General features: G+C 38.0%; 1 protein-coding gene across 1 annotated transcript in view; it reads right to left on the reverse strand.

Annotated features, from left to right (window-relative positions):
- The window catches only part of Nf1 (neurofibromin 1), a 1,111,953-nt gene that overhangs the window by 151,142 nt on the left and 936,627 nt on the right, over positions 1-24,184 (reverse strand). The window contains exons 50-51 of the mRNA XM_090369763.1: positions 8,972-9,098; positions 2,582-2,669 (exon numbers count right to left, since the gene is read on the reverse strand). Coding sequence (XP_090225889.1) covers positions 2,582-2,669; positions 8,972-9,098 — 215 coding nt within the window. The remainder of the gene's footprint in view (positions 1-2,581; positions 2,670-8,971; positions 9,099-24,184) is intronic.

Here is a 24,184-nt window from a genome sequence, read left to right on the forward strand (position 1 = left end):
TTCAGGTGGATAGCATTCAGGAAATACAGTCAAATACTGAGGAGCAATATCCCAATTTATCTGAAATGAAAAGTAATGAACCAATGTATACTCCCCACCATGTTTGTTTGTTTGTTATTTGGTTTTTAGGAGCATTAGCAACTAAGGCCATATTGCTTTAGGAATGTGTGGTGGTCATTCCTTGACCTTTCCGCAATCTCCGTATTTGGTGGTCACAGACTCGAACCCCGGTCTAATCAAGAAGAGTGTGCTACGCACTGTTGCTCCTGCCCACCTGGCTATGGAGGCACCGCCCCCCCACCATGACTTATGGAAGTGAAACTTGGGCACTCACCAAAAGAATGGAAGAGAAGCTGAAAACTACACAGCAAAGAACGGAATGAATTATATTAGGAATCAGACTGTTGAATAAGAAGAAAAACACATGGATTAGGAATCAAACACAAGTAAAGGACATTCTTATCAAAACAAAAGAACTCAAATGGACTTGGGCAGGAAACATAGCTCGAAGACACGTGGCAGATGGAATAAGAAAATAACAGAACGGTATCCAAGAGGAGCTAAAAGAAAACCAGGAAGATAACAACGGAGATGGACAGATGAAATTCAAGAGTTTGTGGACAGTAAATGGATGGCCATTGCACAAAACAGAAGGAAATGGAAAGTTGTTGGAGAGGACTTCATCTTGCAGTGGATTGAAAATGAATGATGATGATGTGGGAATTTAAAAGAAAAATTAGATCTATTTGTTATTTGGTATCGGTAATGCTATTTCAACCTTATGATCAGTTTCCAATTAAAGTGAAGGAAAGATCGACTGTAGTTATATGTTCTTACACATTGCTCTCCTGGTATGTGTGTGTGTGTGTGGTGTGTGTGTGTGGTGTGTGTGTGTGTGTGTGTGTGTGTGTGTGTGTGTGGGAAAGGGGGTTAAAATTTGAATTGAGGATGTGCTTCTGCTTTGGGTTACACCCTGGAGGAAAAAGTACCCTACTTATCCTTTTTAATAACTTTCATATGTTTGGGATATAGGGCAAGGATAGCACTGATAATACTTGAATGCTCCCTTCCTTGTGCTCTTCAACAGCCATACTAAACCAACTGGTCAGCCTCCATAAACTCTTGGTCCTAAACAGTGGTGGATCTGACAGCATAATAGTTTAGCCATTTTAGCCATTTGGTGGGAATAATCACTCCTCTTGAAGATAAATCTGGATACAGTCAGTCCTCATATAACATGATTTATAAATAGGGAAACAATATCTTATATAACACGAACCGAATTCGCTTATGTAAACACAAAGGCGAACCGATTCGCCTTTGTGTTTACAAGAAATGGCAGTCGAACGCAGAATCATCTCAACTGAACGCAACACGATAGGAATGAAGAGAAGATTCTGAAAATGTATTTATGTTTTTTATATCAGTGAAGGGGAAACACATTTCACCATAATAACGTAAAAACCAACACAATTCCAGCTCTCGGTATAATCGCAAATGCAATTAGATCGACTTTACTACCAGTTTATAACAGATTCCACTAGCAGGAACGCAACTGGAAATTGTTTTTATTGTTTTATGGTAGTAACCCCCAGAAATGTGCTTTAGTAAAATGTGATGTGTTAATAGTGTATCTCTGCCTTTAAGGTGTGGTTTATTCAGTTGCTACACATGTGCAGCTTTGTTTATGTAAGCATGCCTCCTTGTTTTGTAATTGTGCTTTATTCCCTAAAAATGAATAAAATACTTAAAAGGTGTGAAAAGAAATCAAAAATTCTTACCCGGGAAAATTTGTAGTGGCCTCATACTAGCGTTTATGGCCAAAATCACACCGGCCTCTGGCCCACCGGGGTTTCTCCAGTAAGGCTAATGGCCAGTCCGCCTCTGTCGATAGAGAAAAAATATGAAATTGTGAAACGCTTTGAGCGAAATGAAAGACAATGTGATATTGCACATGCTACAGGCCTAAATGAGGCAACACCAAGAATTAAAAAGAATGCAGAGAAAATAAAAACAACTTTTATAGCAAAAAGAACAACTCAAAGTGTAATTAAAATCCATTAGATTAAGAAACAAAGAATTGGAAGAGATGGAACGGCTGTCATCTGTTTGGATAGAAAATCAAACGAAAAAGAAGTTTGCTTACGACAGAAGCAAAAGCATTAGCAATATTTTATTACGTAATAGTCGTAATAAAATACGTAAATATTTTATTATGATTATTTATTCGTGTTTGATAATGTTTTGGTTACAAATGTGTGTTCAATCTTGGGTGGTTGGCACCTAACCCTATTTTCCCATAGGGCCTGTTGTTTATATTGCATGATTTTGCATTGCACGAGGGTTTCTAGGAGCACAACTATCATGTTATACGAGGACTGACTGTATAGGGAATTAAACTAATCTTGAAGGTGTCAAGTTTCTTTTTTCCCCCTTCCTTTTTAGCTGTTACGTAATACAAAAATATAACGAAAAGCAGTTTCATTTAAGTTCATTCCTAAATTGCAATATAATATCTGAAACTCTGGTGAAAAAAATGAAAATAAAAACATAAACAAAAAAAAAAAAAAAAAAAAATCACCTTTTTTCTGGCTTTGCCACAATACCTAAAACTGTATTTAAGACCCTGGTAGTTCGCGAAACAGTAGTGGCAGTGGGATGACGAAATCCTAAGAAAGACAGAAGGAAAAGAAAGAAACGTGTAAATAACCTGTTATTAAAAAACAACAAAATCTTTTTTTAAAAGCTTTTTAAAGAGAATAATAGTGATGAATTTGATTAATGCCTTTCAAATTTTATATCTAGTCACAAGACAATAAGGAAAAATATATTAATTATATAAATTATTAGGAATACTGCACCATTATATAATACCATTCAGAATGGAATCACTTCTTTATCTTGACAGAGCATCCACAAGATGGTAGCAACATTTTTTCAGTGTATTCAAGTCATGAAGACTGGATGACATCCTTCAATTACGGGATAATGGACATAACTAGATCCACATCTTTGATAGCCTACTGAACTCATTCAACAAATGCTTGACTAAATTGAGAGTTAGCAGCTGTTTGTGTGTGTAAATGAGAGTTACTGTGTTTTTATATCTATTATAATCATTATTATTATTATTATTGTTATACTATTATATTATATCAAGATGTGTATGAGTAGTGCAATATATTATTTATTTATTTATTTTTATTTTTTTTTTTAGCCATTCTGATTTTTCACTACAACTTATTATTATTAATCACATAATATATTTCACAAGCATTGCCTTGGCATTGCTTATGCTGTCTTGAATTGCATTATATTCTCATCCAACTCAGTTTTTTCACTTTGCTGACTTTTCAATTTTTGGAGACTATGGATAAAAATTATGTCGCATTTTTTACAAACTTTTTGGAGACTATGGATCTACACACATTTTTTACAAACGTTTTCTCCTTATCTCCTACACTAGGTTGGTACTCACCATTTTTTGACACCTTGCCTTTGGTATTGTTTTTGGAATATTATTGATTATATTATTATTATGGCTCCTTCTGCATTTTTATTTTTTATTGTATTTACATTTTTGATTTTTATTATTCGTGTCCTTATGTTTACATGCTTTTTATGGATTGTCATCTTACAAATAACATACTACATGGACAAAGCAGCATAAATCTGACCCGAGGGTTATGCTCTGTATAGCTCCTTGACACATTTCTCAAGCTTACAACATTCACATGCAACATACACCACACAGAGCAAACCAGCATTTAATGCTACTAGCCTGAACTGTGTTGGGGCTACAGCCTCCAATTCTGATGATCCCCACTCCTATTTAAAATTTAACAAATTTTCAAACAAGCTCTGTCTTACATGCCCATACGTGCATCCGCAGAATGTTTCCAACAGTACTGATGAATCTATACTCTGCAAAGGGAGCAACGAGGTTTACCTTATCACCTGCAACATGAAATAAGTTGGAAAAACAGGTAATAAACTTCAGCTCAGGCTTAATCTACATAGATCAGATATCAAGAATTACAATAATTGCAATAACCATAACTCTGAGCAAGAAACTTCGTACATTCACTTCCAGTCACACTGCTTTACCAACATTTATATTTCCATCCTAGCACAAGTACCTGACTAGTGCCAGAAACAGACAGGAAGAATTATTTATGCTAAAGTTAAAAACACTTTTTCCATATGGACTCAATAATAAGTTTCATCATAAAATCATCACAAATAATATTATAGAAATTTGCATATATGACAAATTTCAAGTCATCAAAGGCTTTGGTAAATCCAGACCTTATAGGAAGCACAAGCCAAACATTTCTACACATAAATACAAGCTAGGTGACTTTCAAAGGACCATCACTGAATGAGACAACAGTCATTTTAAAGTACAGAAGATTCACAATCTACTATTTTGTACTAAACATAGCATCCTAAAGGCTCTTTGCAGGTTCAGCCCTCACCTTTAATTTTATATCTGAACACTTATTTCACCTTATAACAGAAATTTGTAAATTTAAATTACAAAGTCCAACATCAATCAGAATAGCCAAGATAATAACTACCATCATATTTAAATATAATGCATCAGCTGTTAATGTTGATGCTTCAACATTAACAGTTGCATAAATAAATTGGCTGACCTACTTCCTGTTGGCTGCCAGAATTTTAACATTATATCCAGATTCAGATAGGCTAAACCATTTGGATTCAGAGCCTGTAATTATAAACCTCTAGCCATTAACATGGATAAATATGATCTGGAGCCCGTTTCCCATGGATGTATTTGCCATCAGACTAATTTCCAACCTTTTGTTGATACACACTTTAGTCATATCATAACTGGGAATTTAAATATTATACCCAACCAGGAACTAAGAAGCATCATGTCTTATGGCTTCAAATATAGGTTATACTCTAAAATCAGCTTTACACTTTTCAAAAAACAGTTATATCAAGATTTGCTCAACTTCTGTTTTAACTTTCTTACCATTATAACATCCCCATTGAAGCCTTCCAATTATGGATGAATTCAGTACTAGCTAAGATACTACATAACTATAAAACATCAATGCCACATGGGTATTGATGTTTTATAGTTATGTAGTATCTCAGATTAAAACCATCTGCTAGATTAAAATCCCATTTTAACAAAATAAAGCAACAATTGGCAGATCTACACAAAAATTTTGTCACCACTCCTGTGGATAAAGCCTCATGCAACTATACAATATCTGTAAAGCCTTTTATTTCCAAACATTAAATGCAGAACTAAATTGCAGTGCCACCTACAAGTCTATTACCAATAACAGCAGTATAATCATTAAGAAATTAATTGCTTTCAGCAAAATATTAAAAATTAGCATTAATAATTACAAGTTTCCATATATTTACTTCATACCTAAGTTCCACAAAAACCCCACAGGTTTCAGATTCATCATTTCTTGTAAGTACAGTTATGCTCATAAACCCAGAAAAAACTTCAGAACTGTTACTTTTTTTTTTTTTTTTTTTATGTGAACCCCAAACACGAGAGGTATAAGAACCTATAGTACTTAGTACCGTGCTTGGATTGGAGGTTGAGAAGACGAAAGAAGATATTTGTTGACATTGGACTTGAACTTCTGTAGATTGTAATTTTCAGGAAATACGTATGAAGGAAGGTTGTTCCAGAAAACGGCAGGTGAATGAATAAATGAGGAAGATGAAAAGTTGGTTCTGTGAGTTTGATGTTGGACAGTAAATGGATGTTGGCGGCACGTGTTCGGCCTATTTTGAAAGAGAGAGCGGGAATTATAGAAGCCAATTCAGAAGAACAGTGCCCATGGAAGTATCTGTAGAAAAGGCATGCAGCAGAAACAGTACATCTATGAGAAAGCGAGTGGAGAGAGACTGTTAGAGATGAATCATTAATTAACCTAACTGTCCTCTTCTGAATGGAATCAAGAAGCCTGAGAGAGGTTTTGGGGGCACCACCCCAGATGTGGCAACAATATTCCATGGCAGGGTGGATTTGCGATTTATACAGAGTGAGCAGCTGTTTGGAAGAAAAGTAATGGCAAGAGCGAAAGAGAAAACCAAGTTTTTTAGATGCAAAGGAAGCAATATTTGTAATGTGCTTGTGCCAAGAGAGATTAGAAGTCAGGGTAATCCCCAAAAGAGATATATCATTTTGCCTAGAAATCGGAGTGTCACTAAAGATAAGCATAGGAGCAGAAGAATCCTTTTTGCGAGATATAAGACAAAACTGAGTTTTAGAAGGGTTGAAATCAATTAAGTTGTCTTTGCCCCACTGGAGAATTACCTGAAGATCGGCATTTAAGGAATTGGTAGCTGATTTTCGAGAAGTTGAAGCTGATTGAGCAGGACAAGGTTTCTCAAAATGGAAAGTGGAATGCAATGTGCTATCATCGGCAAAACTATGGATAGGATTTCCAGTCAATGGAAGAAGATCATTAATATACAAGAGGAAAAGAGTGGGGGAAAGAACTGAACCTTGGGGGACACCGGCATTAGTGGAGAAGTTAGAAGACAGAGAGCCATCTACCATCACCCTCAGTCAAAGAGAAAACTGGATAACCAATTACTAAAAACAGTTGGCAAACCATAAGATGGAAGCTTGCTTAGAAGACCTTTATGCCAAACACGATCGAAAGCCTTTGAGATGTCAAGAGCAACTACTTGTGTTTCACCGAACCTTTCCATTGAATTAGTCCATAAATGGGTAACATATGGACGGAATCCATACTGGCGATCGTTGATCAGACGGAAGGTTTCTAGGTAGTTTAAGAGTTGGCAGTTAATTGATTTCTCCATTACTTTAGAAAGAGTAGAAGTAATTGCAATGGGACGATAATTGGATGGGAGGGATTTGTCACCCTTTTTAGGAACTGGCTGGATATGAGCAAATTTCCAAGCAGAAGGAAAAACACGTAGGATAACATTAGCATGTACCTGTTAATGCTAATGTTATCCTAGCACAATGCATCAGAATAGCAACAATATGCAGCAACAAAACTACAGCTATTGATAACATCAGAATATTATACAGTAAACTAACCAAAAATCTTTTTCCTATTGCATATCTGCATCATCATATCAATAAAGCCCTTAACATATTAAGGCACAAGAAATTAATAGATATTAATATAAACAGCATTATAAACTTATAATTATTCCCATACGCATCAAGTATGTATATAGTGTAAATACAATACACTAGGCCTCTTTGGTGTCTTACGGTCTGGAAAACTTGTACCCACCGATTGGCCTGACAGTGTATTTACCTTGTAACTATCTTGTAATTATTTTTAAACCTATCTTGATTTATTTATTTAATTGTTATTTGATTGTAACTTAAATGTACACAGTTACATGCTTAACACAACTGACGTAAATACTTTATTTCTTATCTATCCCGGATGTTTGAGCAACTCCACCGCATACGCAAATTACATAATATACATACAACAAATTCGTCTACCACTAGGCGCCGCTAGCGTTTCTACGAATATATACACGGGTTAGCCTCCGGCTCAGTCTTTTCTGTCAACCCGTCCAGTAGCGGTAAGTTCTTGTCATTCGGTCACTCCCTTCCTTTGTCTTCACTTTCATAGCAGTCCACTTACTTCTGTAAGGTCATCCATGTTCTGTATGTAATACATTAGTAACACACAAGTTTTACATAACTTGTATTTTATTTATTCTAAATTTGTATTCTAAATTATTTTTACCACGTGGCTTCTTACACGTGCTCTTTGACATACAGAACATGTCAGAAACAGAAGTAAGAGTACTGCTGTTCTTTTTCATAATTTTGGTGAATGACCTCTGACGAAGACACAAAAATTGTGAAAAATACTGCAATGCTATTTCCACATTGGTCGTTGTTTTTTTTTAAATTTTGCATTTTGTTTCTTTTTTATATCGTTACATTCTTTTTATATCGTTACACTTTTTCTTTTTCTCTTTTTTCCACCCTTTGTTCAACACATATATCGCTACCAGGATACACGGTATTTTCATTATTAGCACTAGTTAAATTCTATATTTAAATTCTACACATAACAATAAAAATAATTTTATGTATATATATTGTGGTTGTAGGGTACCTTTGCTCTTGCAGTGTCCCTGATCCATAATCCATATTATCGCACTTCAAATCCGACTTTTCTATTTATTTTTAATTTTTATTATTCGTAATAATTATTATCCTAAGCTTTATCCAGGTTGAGCTCACGCCGCCTAGAACAGCTTATATACACTTGTTATTTCTTTTTCTACCCGATATTTATATATTCACCATCCTATCCTATTTATTTTTAATTTTTATTATTCGTAATTTTTTTATTATTCGTAATTATATATATATATATACACACTTTTTCATCTCTTTTTTTCTTTTCTCTTTTTATTTTTATTATTATTTTTTTTTTTTTTCAATTTTACATTTTATTTATTTATTTTTATTTTTCTAATTTTTATTTATTTATTTTTATTATTAATTTATTTTATTTATTTTTATTAAAAATTTAATAAAATTTATTTATTTTTATTATTTTTTAAAAAAATTATTATATTTTATTTTATTTGATCAATAAATAGGCTTTGCTATGGAGTGTCCCAATAAAGATAAATGCTATATGGTAAAGTTGAAATCTATATGATCTCCTCGTTGTCAAATCAAACATAATATGAAAAACTTCCATTATAAACATAAGCATTTAGGGACTGACTAAAGTCAGCTATAAAGAAGCACCACCAACTGAAAATTTTATTAAAAAGCAAATAGCATTTCAAAACATAATAAAATTATGCAAAGACTGATTCTGTTGATTGGGAGAAGTAAAAGATATCAGATTATCCATTACTTCAAAGTTATGAGATTTTCATGTATATGAGTAAATAAAAATATTTTATCAAGTTTAATCAAACATGTACAGTAAAACCACCTTACCTTTTATTAAATGCCCTACTAAAGCAAAATGAAAATTTGATTTGAAACTCAATCCTACTGAATGGTCAAGCTGTTTAAAATGCCATTCTAGTGGTTCCCTAGTAGACATCATTATGTGTTCTAGAGACTATCAAATAAAGATCAAATTAGTATACAATAGTATATAAATAAAACAATGCAATCAAACATGAAAATTTCATTAACATCACTTGCATAACACAAACATTGTTTAATATATGTACTAAGCCGTACATACAGGAATAAGAAATACAGACAGTCCTTGATTGATGCAAGGGCTTGGTCCCCAGTCCTATGCATAATTTGGGGATTATGTAAAATCAGGTAAACAAGCTTTGATATTGTTAATGTAATGGCTGCTTAAGTCTAGTGTAATTTTTACATAAATAATAAACATGGAACACACAAAATACTAGTATATCTTGGATGGTTTTGTTGACCTTGGTGAATCTAGTATCATTGGGGGTTCATCATCTCATAAGCTGCTATTCTCTTGTTGCAAAGTTTTGGCAATTCCATTCATCATTCTAGCTCTTCTTCACAGAAAGCTATGAAGAAAAGCTAGAATGATGGAGAGCTGACAAATGAATAGTTAACAGAGCTAGTCCTCCAGCTCTATTCACTATTCATTTGTCAGCTGTCCATGTGAATTAAGGAGATTTTCACATCTTCAGCATCATACTCAAGGTGCAGCTGATGAGCAAGATCAACTTTAGTAGTCTCTTCCAACTGTATACTAGGACCCTTGAAAGCTGTTGACAAATTGAGGACAAGTTATTTCACATACATTCTTATTCATTGGGTTGCTATCTCCATCTATATCTCAGATAGTCTAAGCAAATATCCTATATAGATAGCATGACTTAGAGGCATATTATCCACACAACTATGCCCTGGAGGTTGTTAAACCCTTTTCCAGATCCAATGATTGCATCACAGAAGTTGTTTGGCAGTAGATGCATATCTTTGATGTTGGGAATAAAATTCATCCAACTGTGGATGAATTTCATCCCAACATCGAAGTCATTTGCTGGCCTGGCAATTGTCTTCAACTGACTGATGAAACACTCAAAATATGCCTTGAATATAGGAAAAATGGGAAGAGAACACCTGTTGATGCATTTCATTGTACATGGATTTTTTTCTATTGTAAATGAGGAAATTGCAACTTGCAATCCCTCATTCAATTATCTTCAAGATGCAGAGTTAAACAATCTATAGCTTCCTGCACCTATAAACCTGGTGCAGTTTTTTAATAATTTGCAATGTATACACAGTCAAACATTCTTCATCAAAATAAGTCACTTTCATCAATATTAAACACTAGCACCATCAAATAACCATCTTCCTTATTATATTAGCCAGCACCTGTTCTGCTACTCTGAGCACACTAAAGCCTCACAACAAATTTACACAAATTTTAAATGACTAAACCAACTACTACACAAAACAATTCCTTTTGTTTCATCCCTCTTCGCCTTCCAATGCCAACAAAGATTTTTAGCTTCTTCTGTGATTGCCAGAAGACTACTCAGAAAGCATTGCTGACATGAAGTAATAACAGCTGTCTTCATAGGTGCAAACCTTTTCATTTGTTCTCCAATTAATGGTGATCTTTCACTATAGTGTTCATTATGGATGAGAAAAAAATTTGTAAATGAATTTGAAGTACTGATTAATTCATCAAATGCAGACATCATGGGGATATTTCCCACAGGAACTAGTAGTTGTCGGTGACTCAACTGTCAGGGAAATGGGGAACATGGTATGTAAAAAGGATAGGTAGAACAGGACCAGGCTATGTCTGCCAGAAGCAAAGGTTGATGACGTTGTAGAGCAGATATCATCTTTTAAGGGCACAAAAGGTGATATTGTTGTAAACGTTGACACTAATGATATTAAGAGTGGGAGACCAGTGGAATTACTTAATAAGTACAGATCACTGTTGAAAAAAACACCGTGAATTAGGGTTTAATTTGAAAGTCTGCAATTCTGCACAGACACAATAGGAGGGAGTATATGATGACAGCCTTGTCGATCAATACGGCCCTGGAAAGATTATGCAAGGATCAAGGAGTAGAATTTTTTTCAGCCTGGTCTGTAATTGTTAACAGGAGAGACTGCTTCTACAGTGATGGGACAAACTTAAATAGAAAGGGTGCAAGAATATTTGCTGATGCTATTGACACAGTGTTAGGTTGGTCAGAAATCTGCTAGTTGGGGGGGATACAAGGACTAATAGATTAACAGTAGCCACTGGCAGAGGTGAAAGCGATTTCTTGCACTGCTTCTACTTGAATGAGCAGCAGCCTGGAAAACAAGATGCAGGGTAATTCAGAGACTGTTGGGAGACATTGTAGTGCAAGTAAATACATGGGTTGTGTTATGGTAACTAAGAATAGGAAAAGACACATGTATACTTGCGTATACACCAATGTTAGGAGTTTGGTAAATAAATTTGATGAATTTGCTCAAAACATCAAAGGCAGATATTGTTGAGATATCAGAGACGTGATGTCACACAGATATAAGGAACGCAGAACTGGAATTTGGGGAGTACAATATGTACAGAAAGGATAGGAAGGGAGGAGGGATTATGCTATTAGTTAAAAAAAACACATAAAATCCAAGGAAGTGCAGCCAGTTGACATCACTGGATAGTGCAGTGTCAAGTCAGTCTGGTGTGACATAAGCAGTGGGAGATCAAAACTGAGTAGGAGTGTGCTATAGGTCTAATGACTCTGATGAGTATAATAATAAACTGTACAGTGAAACAGAGTGGGCCAGTAAATCAGAGTCTTATAATGGGGGATTTTAATTTCCCGGATATTGACTGGAATTTGTGGGTTGGTCACTTACAAAACTAGCAAGGCTTTTGTGGATTTATTGGATGATTGTCTTCTACATCAGCATGTTCGGGACGCAACTAGAGGGAGTAATACTCTTCATCTGATTATCAGTAGCGATTCTTCACGCATTAAGAATCTGCAGATAAAGGAACCAATAGGTGGCAATGATCACAGTGTGCTGAATGGGATTTACTCAAAGAGGTGACTACCATCAGGGGGTAAAGGGAAGGGCTTTTGCTTTCGTAAAGGCAACTACAGTGGTGTGAGACAGTATTTAAATTCTATACGGTGAGAATAACTGATGATGTTACCAACATAAAATTCAAAATGGGAGGCATTTAAAGAATTTATTTTGGAAGCTACTAGGCTTTACATACCAACTAAGAAAAAAGTGTTCAAGGTTTAAGCCTAAATGGAAGTCAGATGAACTAATGAGACATATGACAGAGAATAAAAATGCATGGTATACTTATAAATTAATGGATGACATGTAAGCCTATGAAAGATATAAGCTGGTCTGTAACCAAGTCACAAAGGCGATTAGGCAGGCAAAGGATGATTATGAGAAATCTTTGGCAAAGGATGCAAAAGAAAAACAGTAAAACTTTAGAAGGAAAGGGATGAACAGATTGGTCCACTGGATATTGATGGTTCAAATGTTGATGAACCTGCTCAGGTGGCTAACAAACTAAATGAGTATTTTGCATCTACATTCACACATGAGGAGTTATTGAGGAAGGGGAATGCCAGAGGGGAATTAAACACTGTCAGTGAGCTAGATGATTTTGTAATAACTGAGAGGAAATTGGAGGAGAAATTGTTGAAGATAAACATAAAAAAGACACCTGGGGTGGATGGGATCTATCCAGTTATATTAAAGGAGGCAGCAAATGACATAATCAAACCCTTAGTCATAATTATGAGAGCTTCCTTGGACTCAAGGGAGGTATCCATTGACTGGAGATGTGCAAATTCACAAAGGAAGTTCAAAGGGAAACAAGTAATTATAGATCTGTTAGTTTAACATCTGTTCCAGGAAAATTAATGGAGACACTGGTTAAAGAAGCATTGCAGGATCATCTAGACGTCAGTTATAGCTCGGACACAGAATGGGAAAGTCTTACCTGACCAACTTGATTGGATACTATGATATGGTCACAAAGAAACTGGATGCAGGAATAACTTTGATATCATATGTTTGGATCTTAGAAAGGCTTTTGATACTGTTGCACATGGAAGACTGCTGCAAAAATTGGAGCAGTGTGGCATTGGAGGCAAACTGCTGCTATGGATAAAGGGATGGTTGAATGAGAGAGAGAGAGAGAGAGAGAGAGAGAGAGAGAGAGAGAGAGGGGGGGGGGGGGGTTAACCAATGGACACTGCTCATTGTGGACATGTTATTACTGGAGTCCCTCAGAGTTCAGTGTTGGGTCCATTGTTGTTTTCTGTATTTATAAATGATACTGATGATGGTATATCAAGCTTAATGTCCAAGTTTGCAGACGATATGAAGGTTGGCAGGGTTGTTAAGGACACTAATGACAGTACACTGCTGCAACAGGATCTAGAAAAGTTGAGCAGATGGGCTGAGAGATGGCAAATGAAGTTTAACCTTGGCAAATGTAAAGTACTACATATGGGAAGCAGTAACCCCAGAGTAACATATTAACTCTGTGGTAGAACACTGACAGTGGTAGAGAATGAAATGGACCCGGGGGGGGGGGGGTAATTGTGCAGGCAGATATGAGGTTTTCTGAGCAGTGCAGACAGTCTGCAAGAGTAGCTCATGGTATCTTGTCAATGATATACAGGAATTTATCGACATTCACACATGAGGAGTTATTCAGCGAGGGGAATGCAGAGGTGTATTCAACTCTAGCAGTAAGCTACAGAATCTTGAAATAACTGGGAGTAAAGTGGAGGAGAAATTGTTGAAGATAAACACAAGAAAGGCACCCGGGGTGGATGGGATCTATCCAGTTATATTAAAGGAGGCAGCAAAGGAAGTAAGCAAACCCTTAGCCATAATTATGAGAGCTTCCTTGGACTCGGGGGAGGTACCCATAGACTGGAAATGTGCAAATGTGACCCCAATTCACAAAGGAGGATCAAAGGCTGACACAAGTAATTATAGACCTGTGAGCTTAACACTTCTGTTCCAGGAAAATTAATGGAGGCACTGGTTAAAGAAGCACTGCAGGATCATTTAGACAAGACTTCAGTTATAGCTCGGACACAGCATGGTTTTGTTAAGGGGAAGTCTTGCCTGACCAATTTGATTGGATACTATGATGCAGTCACAAAAGAACTGGATGCAGGGAATAGCTTTGATATTATATACTTGGATCTTAGAAAGGCTTTTGATACTGTTGCACATGGAAGACTGCTACACAAATTGGAGCAGTGTGACATTGGAGGCAAATTGCTGCTATGGATAAAGGGGTGGTTGAGGGGGAGAAGACAGAGAGTGGTAATCAATGGACACTGCTCATCGTGAACTAATGTTATTAGTGGAGTCCCTCAGGGCTCAGTGTTGGGTCCATTATTGTTTTCTGTATTTATAAATGATATTGATGATGGTATATCAAGCTTAATGTCCAAGTTTGCAGACGATACAAAGGTTGGCAGGGTTGTCAAGGACACTACTGACACTATGCTGCTGCAACAGGATCTGGAAAGGTTGAGCAGATGGGCTGAGAGGTGGCAAATGAAGTTTAACATTGACAAATGTAAAGTACTACACATGGGAAACAGCAACCCCAGAGCAACGTATCAACTCTGTGGTACTACACTGACAGTGGTAGAGAATGAAAGGGACTTGGGGGTGGTTGTGCAGGCAGATATGAAGTTCTCTGAGCAGTGCAGACGGGCAGCAAGAGTAGCTCATGGAGTATTGTCAATGATATACAGGAATTTTTCCAGCAGGGATAAGGAGGTGATTATTCCCTTGTATAAGGCAATGGTCAGGCCACACCTAGAGTACTGTATACAGGGCTGGAGGCCTCATTTCAAGAAGGATGTAGAGCTGCTGGAACGAGTACAGAGAAGGGCAACAAGATTAGTGAATGGAACAAAGGGGTGCTCTAACGAAGAAAGGCTTAAGTTTTGCAAATTACAGTGTCTGGAGACTAGGCACCAGCGAGGTGATCTGATAGAGGTGTATAAAGCCTTGAATGGTTTAAGCATGCTCAATGCTGATGGGATTCTTCCTCTAGCTCAGAATAATCACCTGAGAGGGCATAAATTCAAATTGAGGAAAGACAGATGTAGGATAGACGTGCGGAAATTTGCCTTTAGCCAGCGGGTGGTTGGTTGGTGGAATAGATTTCCATCCCTTGTCGTGGAGGGTGATAGCCTAAATAAGTTTAAGGCTCAGCTGGACAGGTATTTTGAACGAACAGAGGGGTGAAGCGGAAGTTGTTTTTTTTTTTTTTTGGCTGATGCTGCATAAGCTTGCTTTCTTGCATCAAATGCCTCTACTAATGCTAATCTAATTTTTCTACCAGGGATAAGGAAGTGATTATCCCTTTGTATAAGGCAATGGTCAGGCCATCCTTGAATACTGTATACAATTCTGGAGGCCTCATTTTAGGAAGACTGTAGAGCTGCTGGAACGAGTACAGAGAAGGGCAATGAGATTGGTGAGGGGAACAAAGGGGCACTCTTATGAAGAATGGCTTATGATCTGCAAACTGCAGCTTCTAGAGATTGGTTACTTGCGAGGTGATCTGATTGAGGTGTGTAAGGCCTTGAATGGTTTAAGCAAGCTCAATGCTGAGCTTGCTTAAAATCCTGTGGTAATTGTGCAGGCAGATATGAAGGGGGGTAATTGTGCAGGCAAATATGAAGTTTTCTGAGCAGTGCAGATGGTCTGCAAGAGTAGCTCATGGTGTCTTATCAATGATATACAGGAATTTTTCTAGCAGGGATAAGGTGGTGATTATCCCCTTGTATAAGGCAATGGTCAGGACATACCTTTAGTTCTGTATGCAGGTCTGGAGGCCTCATTTTAAGAAGGATGTAGAGCTGTTGGAACGAGTACAGAGAAGGGCAACAAGATTAGTGAATGGAATGAAGTGTTGCTCTTAGGAAGAAAGGCTTAAAGGATGGGACTATCCAATTATATTAAGGGAAGCAGCAAAGGAGGTACCTCAGGACTGGAGATGTGCAAGTGCAAATGTATCCCCAATTTACAAAGGGGATACACATTTGCATACAATGGAATATATACAAGGGGATCAAGAGGTGACATGAGTAATTACAGACTTGTTAGCTTTACATCTGTTTCAGGGAACATAATGGAGTCACTGGTTAAAGAAGTAATACAGGATTATCAAGACAGAAATGCAATTATACTGCAGTCAAAGCATGCATTTGTTAAGGAGTAGTCTTGTCTGAACAATCTGATTGGATATTATGATGCAGTAACAAAGGAACTGATCAGAAAATAATTTTCATACCATATAGTATTTCTTGTGAAGCAGCTCGAGGGGTCTCATCCACTTCATATCGTATATGATGTGCTGCCACAGAAACTCTGTAAAAACCAGGTGTGTGTTTATTGTGTAGTCTGTGTCATGTAGTATTTGGTTATGTTGGTATCCTCCAGCCATTTGGCCTCAGGTGCTCAAGGTCTCTCAGTTTCCATCCAGCACCATGGGGAAGTCAGCTGGACAGTAGAGTGTGGAAGGTCTCTGACTGAGATTAAACCTCTGTGTCATATAAGATTATCAGTGAGGGATCCAGTTAAAAAAAACAACAACCCTCTGGAAGAGGAATAGGGGTGATAGTTTGAGTTTGGAGAAAAGGTGAAAGTAAAGAGGGTGGATGATAGGAAGGCATCCAAGAAATAGAAGAATAAAGGGACAGAAGGGGGAAACTGTTAAAAGCAGAGAAAAATTTAAGGTGTGGGGCCAACCAGGCAAAATCTTTGGGTTGGGTGGTGGAGGTTGGCCAAGTGACCATGGATTTGGGAGAACCAAAGTCAGAGGACCAGGGGGGACCTACATATGTGGGAGGAAGAAAATTGCTGATACGGTTATCAACACACAAGTGTAATCCCAAACTAGCCAGTGTCAGCATTGGTGGCATGCCACCAAAGGGATGTTGTTGTTTGGTTTTTAGGAGCATTAGCAACTAAGGCCATATTGCTCCGGTAATATGCGGTGGTCATTCCCTGACCTTTCCGCATCCTCCGTATTTGGTGGTGACGGGCTCGAACCCCGGTCTAATCAAGAAGCGTGTGCTACGCACTGCTGCTCCTTCCCACCTGGCTACGGAGGCGCCAGCCACCAAACGGGATAGAATGGTGTCAGTAAGCAGGGGGTGGGGTTAGAGGCAGGTTCACTGAGTTGGTTTCCCCATTGCAATAGTCAAGTTGGGGTGGGGGTTGATATTGCAATTAAAAGATTGCTGTTTAAACTGGAGCAATTTCGATTAAGGGCAAGACACATCAAGGGTTGGTTGAGTGGGAGAAAACGAAGAGGGGTTATCAATGGGCACTGTTCTTTGGGAACTAATGCTATTAGTGGGTTCCTCAGGGTTCAGTGGTGGGCACAATGTTGTTTTCAATAATGATACTGATGAAGGCATATCATACTTAATATCTAAGTTTGCAGATGTTACAAAAGTTTTGAGGGTGGATAATGACAGTAATCGAGGTAAGCTACTGCAACAAGTTCTAGAAAAATTAGGCTGACAAAAAATTAGGTTGAGAAATGGCAGTTGAAGTTTTTTTTTTTTTTTTAAAGTAAACCCCAAACATGAGAGGTATTAGAACCTATAGTACTTAGTACCGTGCTTGGGTTGGAGGTTGAGAAGACGAAAGAAGATATTTGTTGACATTGGACTTGAACTACTGTAGACTGTAATTTTCAGGAAATACGTATGAAGGAAGGTTGTTCCACAAAACGACAGTTGAATGAATAAACGAGGAAGATGAAAAGTTGGTTCTGTGAGTTTGAAGTTGGACAGTAAATGGATGTTGGCTGATGGCGGCACGTGTTTGGACAGTTTTGAAAGAGAGAGAGAGCAGGAATTATAGAAGCCAATTCAGAAGAACAGGGTCCATGGCAGTATCTGTAGAAGAGGCATGCAGCAGAAACAGTACGTCTATGAGACAGTGAGTGGAGAGACTCTGTTAGAGATGAATCATTAATTAACCTAACTGCCCTCTTCTGAATGGAATCAAGAAGCCTGAGAGAGATTTTGGGGGCACCACCCCAGATATGGCAACAATATTCCATGGCAGGGCGGATTTGCGATTTATACAGAGTGAGCAGCTGTTTAGAAGAAAAGTAATGCCGAGAGCGAAAGAGAAAACTAAGTTTTTTAGATGCACAGGAAGCAATATTTGTAATGTGCTTGTGCCAAGAGAGATTAGAAGTCAGGGTAATCCCCAAAATAGATATATCATTTTGCCTAGAAATCGGAGTGTCACTAAAGATAAGCATAGGAGCAGAAGAATCCTTTTTGCGAGATATAAGACAAGACTAAGTTTTACAAGGGTTGAAATCAACTAAATTGTCTTTGCCCCACTGGAGAATTACCTGAAGATCGGCATTTAAGGAATAGGTAGCAGATTTTCGAGAGGTTGAAGCTGATTGAACAGGGCAAGGTTTCTCAAAATGGAAAGTGGAATGCAATTTGCTATCATCGGCAAAACTATGGATAGGATTTCCAGTCAATGGAAGAAGGTCATTAATATACAAGAGGAAAAGAGTGGGGAAAGAACTGAACCTTGGGGGACACCGGCATTAGTTTAGAAGTTAGAAGACAGAGAGCCATCTACCATCACACTCAGTGAGCGATCAGAGAGTAAACTGGATAATCAATTACTAAAAACAGTTGGCAAACCATAAGATATGGAAGCTTGTTTAGAAGACCTTTATGCCAAACACGATCGAAAGCCTTTGAGATGTCAAGAGCAACTACTTGTGTTTCATTGAATTAGTCCATAAATGGGTAACATAAGTCAGAACATCACCAGTGGATCGACACTAATGGAACCCATACTGCGATCGTTGATCAGATGGAAGGTTTCTAGGTAGTTTAAGAGTTGGCAGTTAATTGATTTCTCCATTACTTTAGAGAGAGTAAAATAATTGCAATGGGACGATAATTGGATGGGAGGGATTTGTCACCCTTTTTAGAAACTGGCTGGATATGGGCAAATTTCCAAGCAGAAGGAAAAACACCTTTTGGAATAAGAAAGTGAAAGAAGGTGGCAAAGAAGAGAAGCAAGTTCAGGAGCACAGGTTTTGAGAACAATAGGAGAAATACCTGGAGCTTATTTAGCATCAAGATTCGTCAAAATCCTTCTGACATCCTTTTGACAGAAGACCACAGGAGGCATTGAATGGAGCGTGCTGGGAATGGTGGGAGATGTTTTACCAAGATCATTAATATATGAGTTGGAAGAAAAATGGGATGCTAGCAAGTCAGCTTTATCCTTGGCCGAAGTGACAACAGAACCATCTGGTTTGGATAGAGGTGGGAGCAGAGATGGGCAAAAGTTGTGGTCAACAGCTTTGGCAAGGGACCAGAATGCTCGGCTACCATTAGGACAAGAAGGAAGTTTTTTGCTCTTAGCCTGTTCAAATACTAGTTTGGACTGATTAATAACTGCTTTACAACTGTTGCGAGTAATTGTAGGCAGTGTAGGCAGAAAATGAAACTGAAGAATTAGAAACAAGCCAATTACGATATGCAGCATTCTTCTCTTGAACAACAGCCTTCGCACATTTATTGGAAAACCAAGGTTTAGATAAAGGACGAGATTTTGAAGTGGAGTGTGGGATAAAGGATTCCATTCCTGCAAGAATAATTTCACTGACAGGATCAGCAAACGACATCAGAAGTTTTGAAACAGTAATGCGACTAAAGAAAAGAAGAAAAGAAATCCCACAGGTCATGCCATTTTGCATTCTTGTAGTGCCAAACAACACGAGGTTAGGAACAGCCATGAGATAAAGGCTCCACGGAAAAGAGACAATCACCAAGTTGTGATCTGAAGTGCCTAAAGGACCTCTCACTTCGACCGTGTACTTAGAAGGGTTGTTTGTGAGAAAAAGATCAAGCGTGTTGGCTGTATGTTTAGAATCGTCCGGTATTCTTGTAGGTAAATGAACAATCTGTGCAAGGTCATTAGTAATTGCAAAAGTCTAAGTATCTCGACCAGCTGGGTCGGTGTGACTAGAAAATGGAAGACAGCTGGAGTTGTGAACATTAAAATCACCAAGGAAAATTATCTCACTGTTAGGAAAGTTGGACTGGAGAAAGTCAAGTTGCGAAGAGAAGAAGTCAAAAAGCTCCAAGTGATTAGTGGAGTTGGGAGAACAATAGAGACAACAGATGAATTTTACACAATGAGGAAGAGAGATTTTAAGCCAGAGAAGATCAAAGAGAGTAGATTCCAAATTGTCAAGTCTCTGACAGGGAATATCAGAATGGACATATGCACAAGTACCACCTTTGAGGCGAAAAGAATCATACAGCGAATAATTTGGGCATCTGAGACGAGCAGTAGTTGAATCAACCGATAACTGAGATTCTGACAGAAAAAGTACATGGGGTTTGGTAGACTGCAAGTGGAAATGGACATCATTAAGATTAGAATTGAGACCACATATATTTGTTAAATGAATTAGGAAGTGCTTGGGAGGTTTAGATCTTTTCGCAGATAAGCTTGCTCTATTAGTTTGACAATTTATGGTGTATTCAGTTGTAAGTAAAAGTGGGTGGGAGATGCTGTATGAAGTAATGAAATTTTTGGATATGGCAATCTAAGAATATACCGAGATCCTTGACATAATGTGGCCTCGACAATGCTCTCCACATACCCACTACTCGGACTCCCTCCAGTCACTATCTGGCAGAGTAGAGGTAGCAAGATTATACACTAGCTATTACGGAAGCCTCCTAGAGAGTTACCAATAGGTTCGGTCAGTCCAGTGTACTAACTAGCGGCCGGCCTGCGAACACCGTTTTAGAGCTGTACCCTCGAAATGAAAGGAATATTGGATCTCTCCACAATGTTCATCATAACCTCAAAAGTCATCAATCATACTGCATGATGGAAGAGAAAGGGAAGGGTTGACTGGAACTTAGCTCTAGAGACTAAAAATGGGTTCCACCACTTCAAGCCTCTAATAAGCAAAGTGGTGGTATTGCACTGGTTGATGACGGTCATCTACCACCTAGTACTGCCTAGTAACATAGAGGGGCGGCATTCCTCCATGTGGTGTGGGCGCCACACCTCGACCCCTGCTTACATTGGTTCACACCTGGATGGTCACCCACCATGTACTTGTGCATGGAGATTTTTGCCAGGACTACTAACAGTCCCACCATCGTGAAGGTGCAAGCATAGGATTTGGCTGCCACAGACCGTTCGGACTCTACCGAAATTGGGTCGACTTTTCTTGAGTGACACCCGAATATCAGTTCTATCAGCGTTTTAGACTCCCAGGTAGCAAGTGCAGCTTGTCTGGCATATCTGAGAGAATGTCTGTGACAACCTCAAGAAGTTGAAGTTTAACATTGGCAAATAAAAGATACTGCTTAGGGCAGCAGTAATCTCAGATTAACGTACAAACTGTGTGTTACTACACTCAGCGTAATGGAAAATGAAGGACCTGGGGGTAATTGTGTAAGCAGATATGAAGTTCTCTGAGCAGCAGAGACAGTGGCACGTGAGGATTTTGTCAATGATATGAAGGAAGTTTGCTAGCAGGGTTGCACGTGCACACACACGTACCTGGAAGCCTCATTTTATGAAGGATGTAGAGCTGTTCAAATGGGCACAGAGAAGGGCAACAAGTTTTGTGATGGGGAACAAATTGGTTTCTCTTACCAATAAAGGCTTCAGTTTTGCAAATTGCAGCATCTGAAGACTAGGCACCTGCAAGGTGATCGTGACTAAGGGTTTTTTTTTTTTTTTTTTTTAATGAAAACCCCAAACACGAGAGGTATTAGAACCTACAGTACTTTGTAATGTACGTACACACGCACACACACGTACCTGGAAGCCTCATTTTATGAAGGATGTAGAGCTGTTCAAATGGGCACAGAGAAGGGCAACAAGTTTTGTGATGGGGAACAAATTGGTTTCTCTTACCAATAAAGGCTTCAGTTTTGCAAATTGCAGCATCTGAAGACTAGGCACCTGCAAGGTGATCGTGACTAAGGGTTTTTTTTTTTTTTTTTTTAATGAAAACCCCAAACACGAGAGGTATTAGAACCTACAGTACTTAGTAATGTGCTTGGGTTGGAGGTTGAGAAGATGAAAGAAGATATTTATTGACATTAACTTGAACTTCTGTAGACTGTAATTTTCAGGAAATACGTATGAAGGAAGGTTGTTCCATAAATCAGCAGTTGAAAGAATAAACGAGGGAGATGAAAAGTTGATTCTGTGAGTTTGAAGTTGGACATTAAATGGATGGTGGCGGCACGTGTTCGGACTGTTTTGAAAGAGAGAGTGGGAATTATAGAAGCGAATTCATAAGAACAGTGGCCATGGAAGTATCTGCAGAAAAGGCATGCAGCAGAAACAGTATGTCTATGAGATAGCAATGTTCTTCTCTTGAACAGCCTTAGCACGTTTATTGGAAAACCAAGGTTTAGATAAAAGACGAGATTTTAAAGTGGAGTGTGGGATAAAGGATTCCATTCCAGCAGGAATAATTTCACTGACACGATCTGAGCAAATGCTGACATCAGAAGTTTTGAAAGAGTAATCCAACCAAGGAAAAGAAGAAAATAAATCTTGCAGGTCATCCCATTTTACATTCTTGTAATGCTAAACAACATGAGGTTGGGAATAGTCATGATCTGAGGTGCCTAAAGGACCTCTCATTTTGACTATGTACTCAGAAGGGTTGTTTGTGAGAAAAAGATCAAGCGTGTTGGCTGCATGGTTAGGATTGTCCGGTATTCTTGTAGATAAATGAACAATCTGTGCAAAGCCATTAGTAATTGCAAAAGCCTCAGCATCTCGACCAGCTGGGTCTGTGTGACTAGAGAACGGAAGCCAGCTGGAGTTGAGCATTAAAATTAACCCACTTTTAGGAAAGTTGAGTGGAGAAATTCAAGTTACAAGGAGAGTAAGTGGAAGAGCTCCAAGTGATTAATGGAGTTTGGAGAATGGTAGAGACAACAGATGAATCTGACAGAATGAGGTACAGAGATTTTAAGCCAGAGAAGATCGAAAAGAGGAGATTCCAAATTATTAAGTCTCTGAAAGGAAATATCGGAACAGACATATGCACATACTTGTGCATATGTCTGTTTTGCCACCTTTGAGGCAAAAGGAATCATAAAGCCAATAATTTGAGCAAGTGAGAGATAACAATAGTTGAATCAAACGATAACCGAGATTCTGTCAGGAAAAAATACATGGGTTTGGTAGACTGCAAGTGGAAATGGCCACTTTTGGACATAGATGAATGAAATGGACACAAATTAGAATTGGGATGGATATAGAAATGGAAATAGATTAGAATTGAGACCACGTATATTTGTAAAAGAAACTAGGAAGTGAAGTGTTTGGGAGTTTAGATCTTTTCGCAGATTAGCTTTCTCTATTAGTTTGACAATTCATGGTGTATTCAGTTGTAAGAAAAAGTGGGTGGGACATGCTGTATGAAGTAATGAAATTTTTGGATTTGGCATACACATGGTAAGAATATATCCAGATCCTTAACATAACGTGGCCTTAACAATACCCCCCCACCCCACATACACACTACTTGGACTCCCTCCAGTCACTATCTGGCAGAGTAGAGGGAGCAAGATTATACACTAGCTGATACGGAAGCCTGCTAAATAGTTACCAATAGGTTTGATCTGGTGTACTAACTAGCGGCCGGCCTGCAAACACTATTTTCGAGATGTACTCTCGAAATGTAAGGAAGATTGGTTCTCGCCATGAGGTCTATTATAACCTCAAAAGTCATCAGTCATACTGCTTAATGGAAGAGATGGTTAAGGGGTGTTTAATACTTAGTGCGTAAGTTTAGGGAATACGTGGATATATACTGTATAGCCTCTGGATTTTTTTTAAGTGAATAGCACATAACTTCTGGTTTTTGAAAGACTTGAGAATGCAACTATTATTAAAATATTTACTGAAAATTAAAAAATAAATTTTTTTGAATTTGATTCTTAGACATTACTCAGAGTTTCATTATTTTTAATATATATAGGCTGGATATATAAGTAGGTAAGTGTGTGTGTGTGTGTGTGTGTGTGTGTGTGTGTGTGTGTGTGTGTGTGTGTGTGTGTGTGTGTGTGTGTGTGTGTAGATATATATAATTACTACTGTTAGAGTGTAATATGTACCATC

The sequence above is a fragment of the Mastigoproctus giganteus genome, chromosome 3 (assembly GCF_048544385.1).
Source record: "Mastigoproctus giganteus isolate SK-2022 chromosome 3, ASM4854438v1, whole genome shotgun sequence".
Classification (NCBI taxonomy): Eukaryota; Metazoa; Arthropoda; class Arachnida; order Uropygi; family Thelyphonidae; genus Mastigoproctus; species Mastigoproctus giganteus.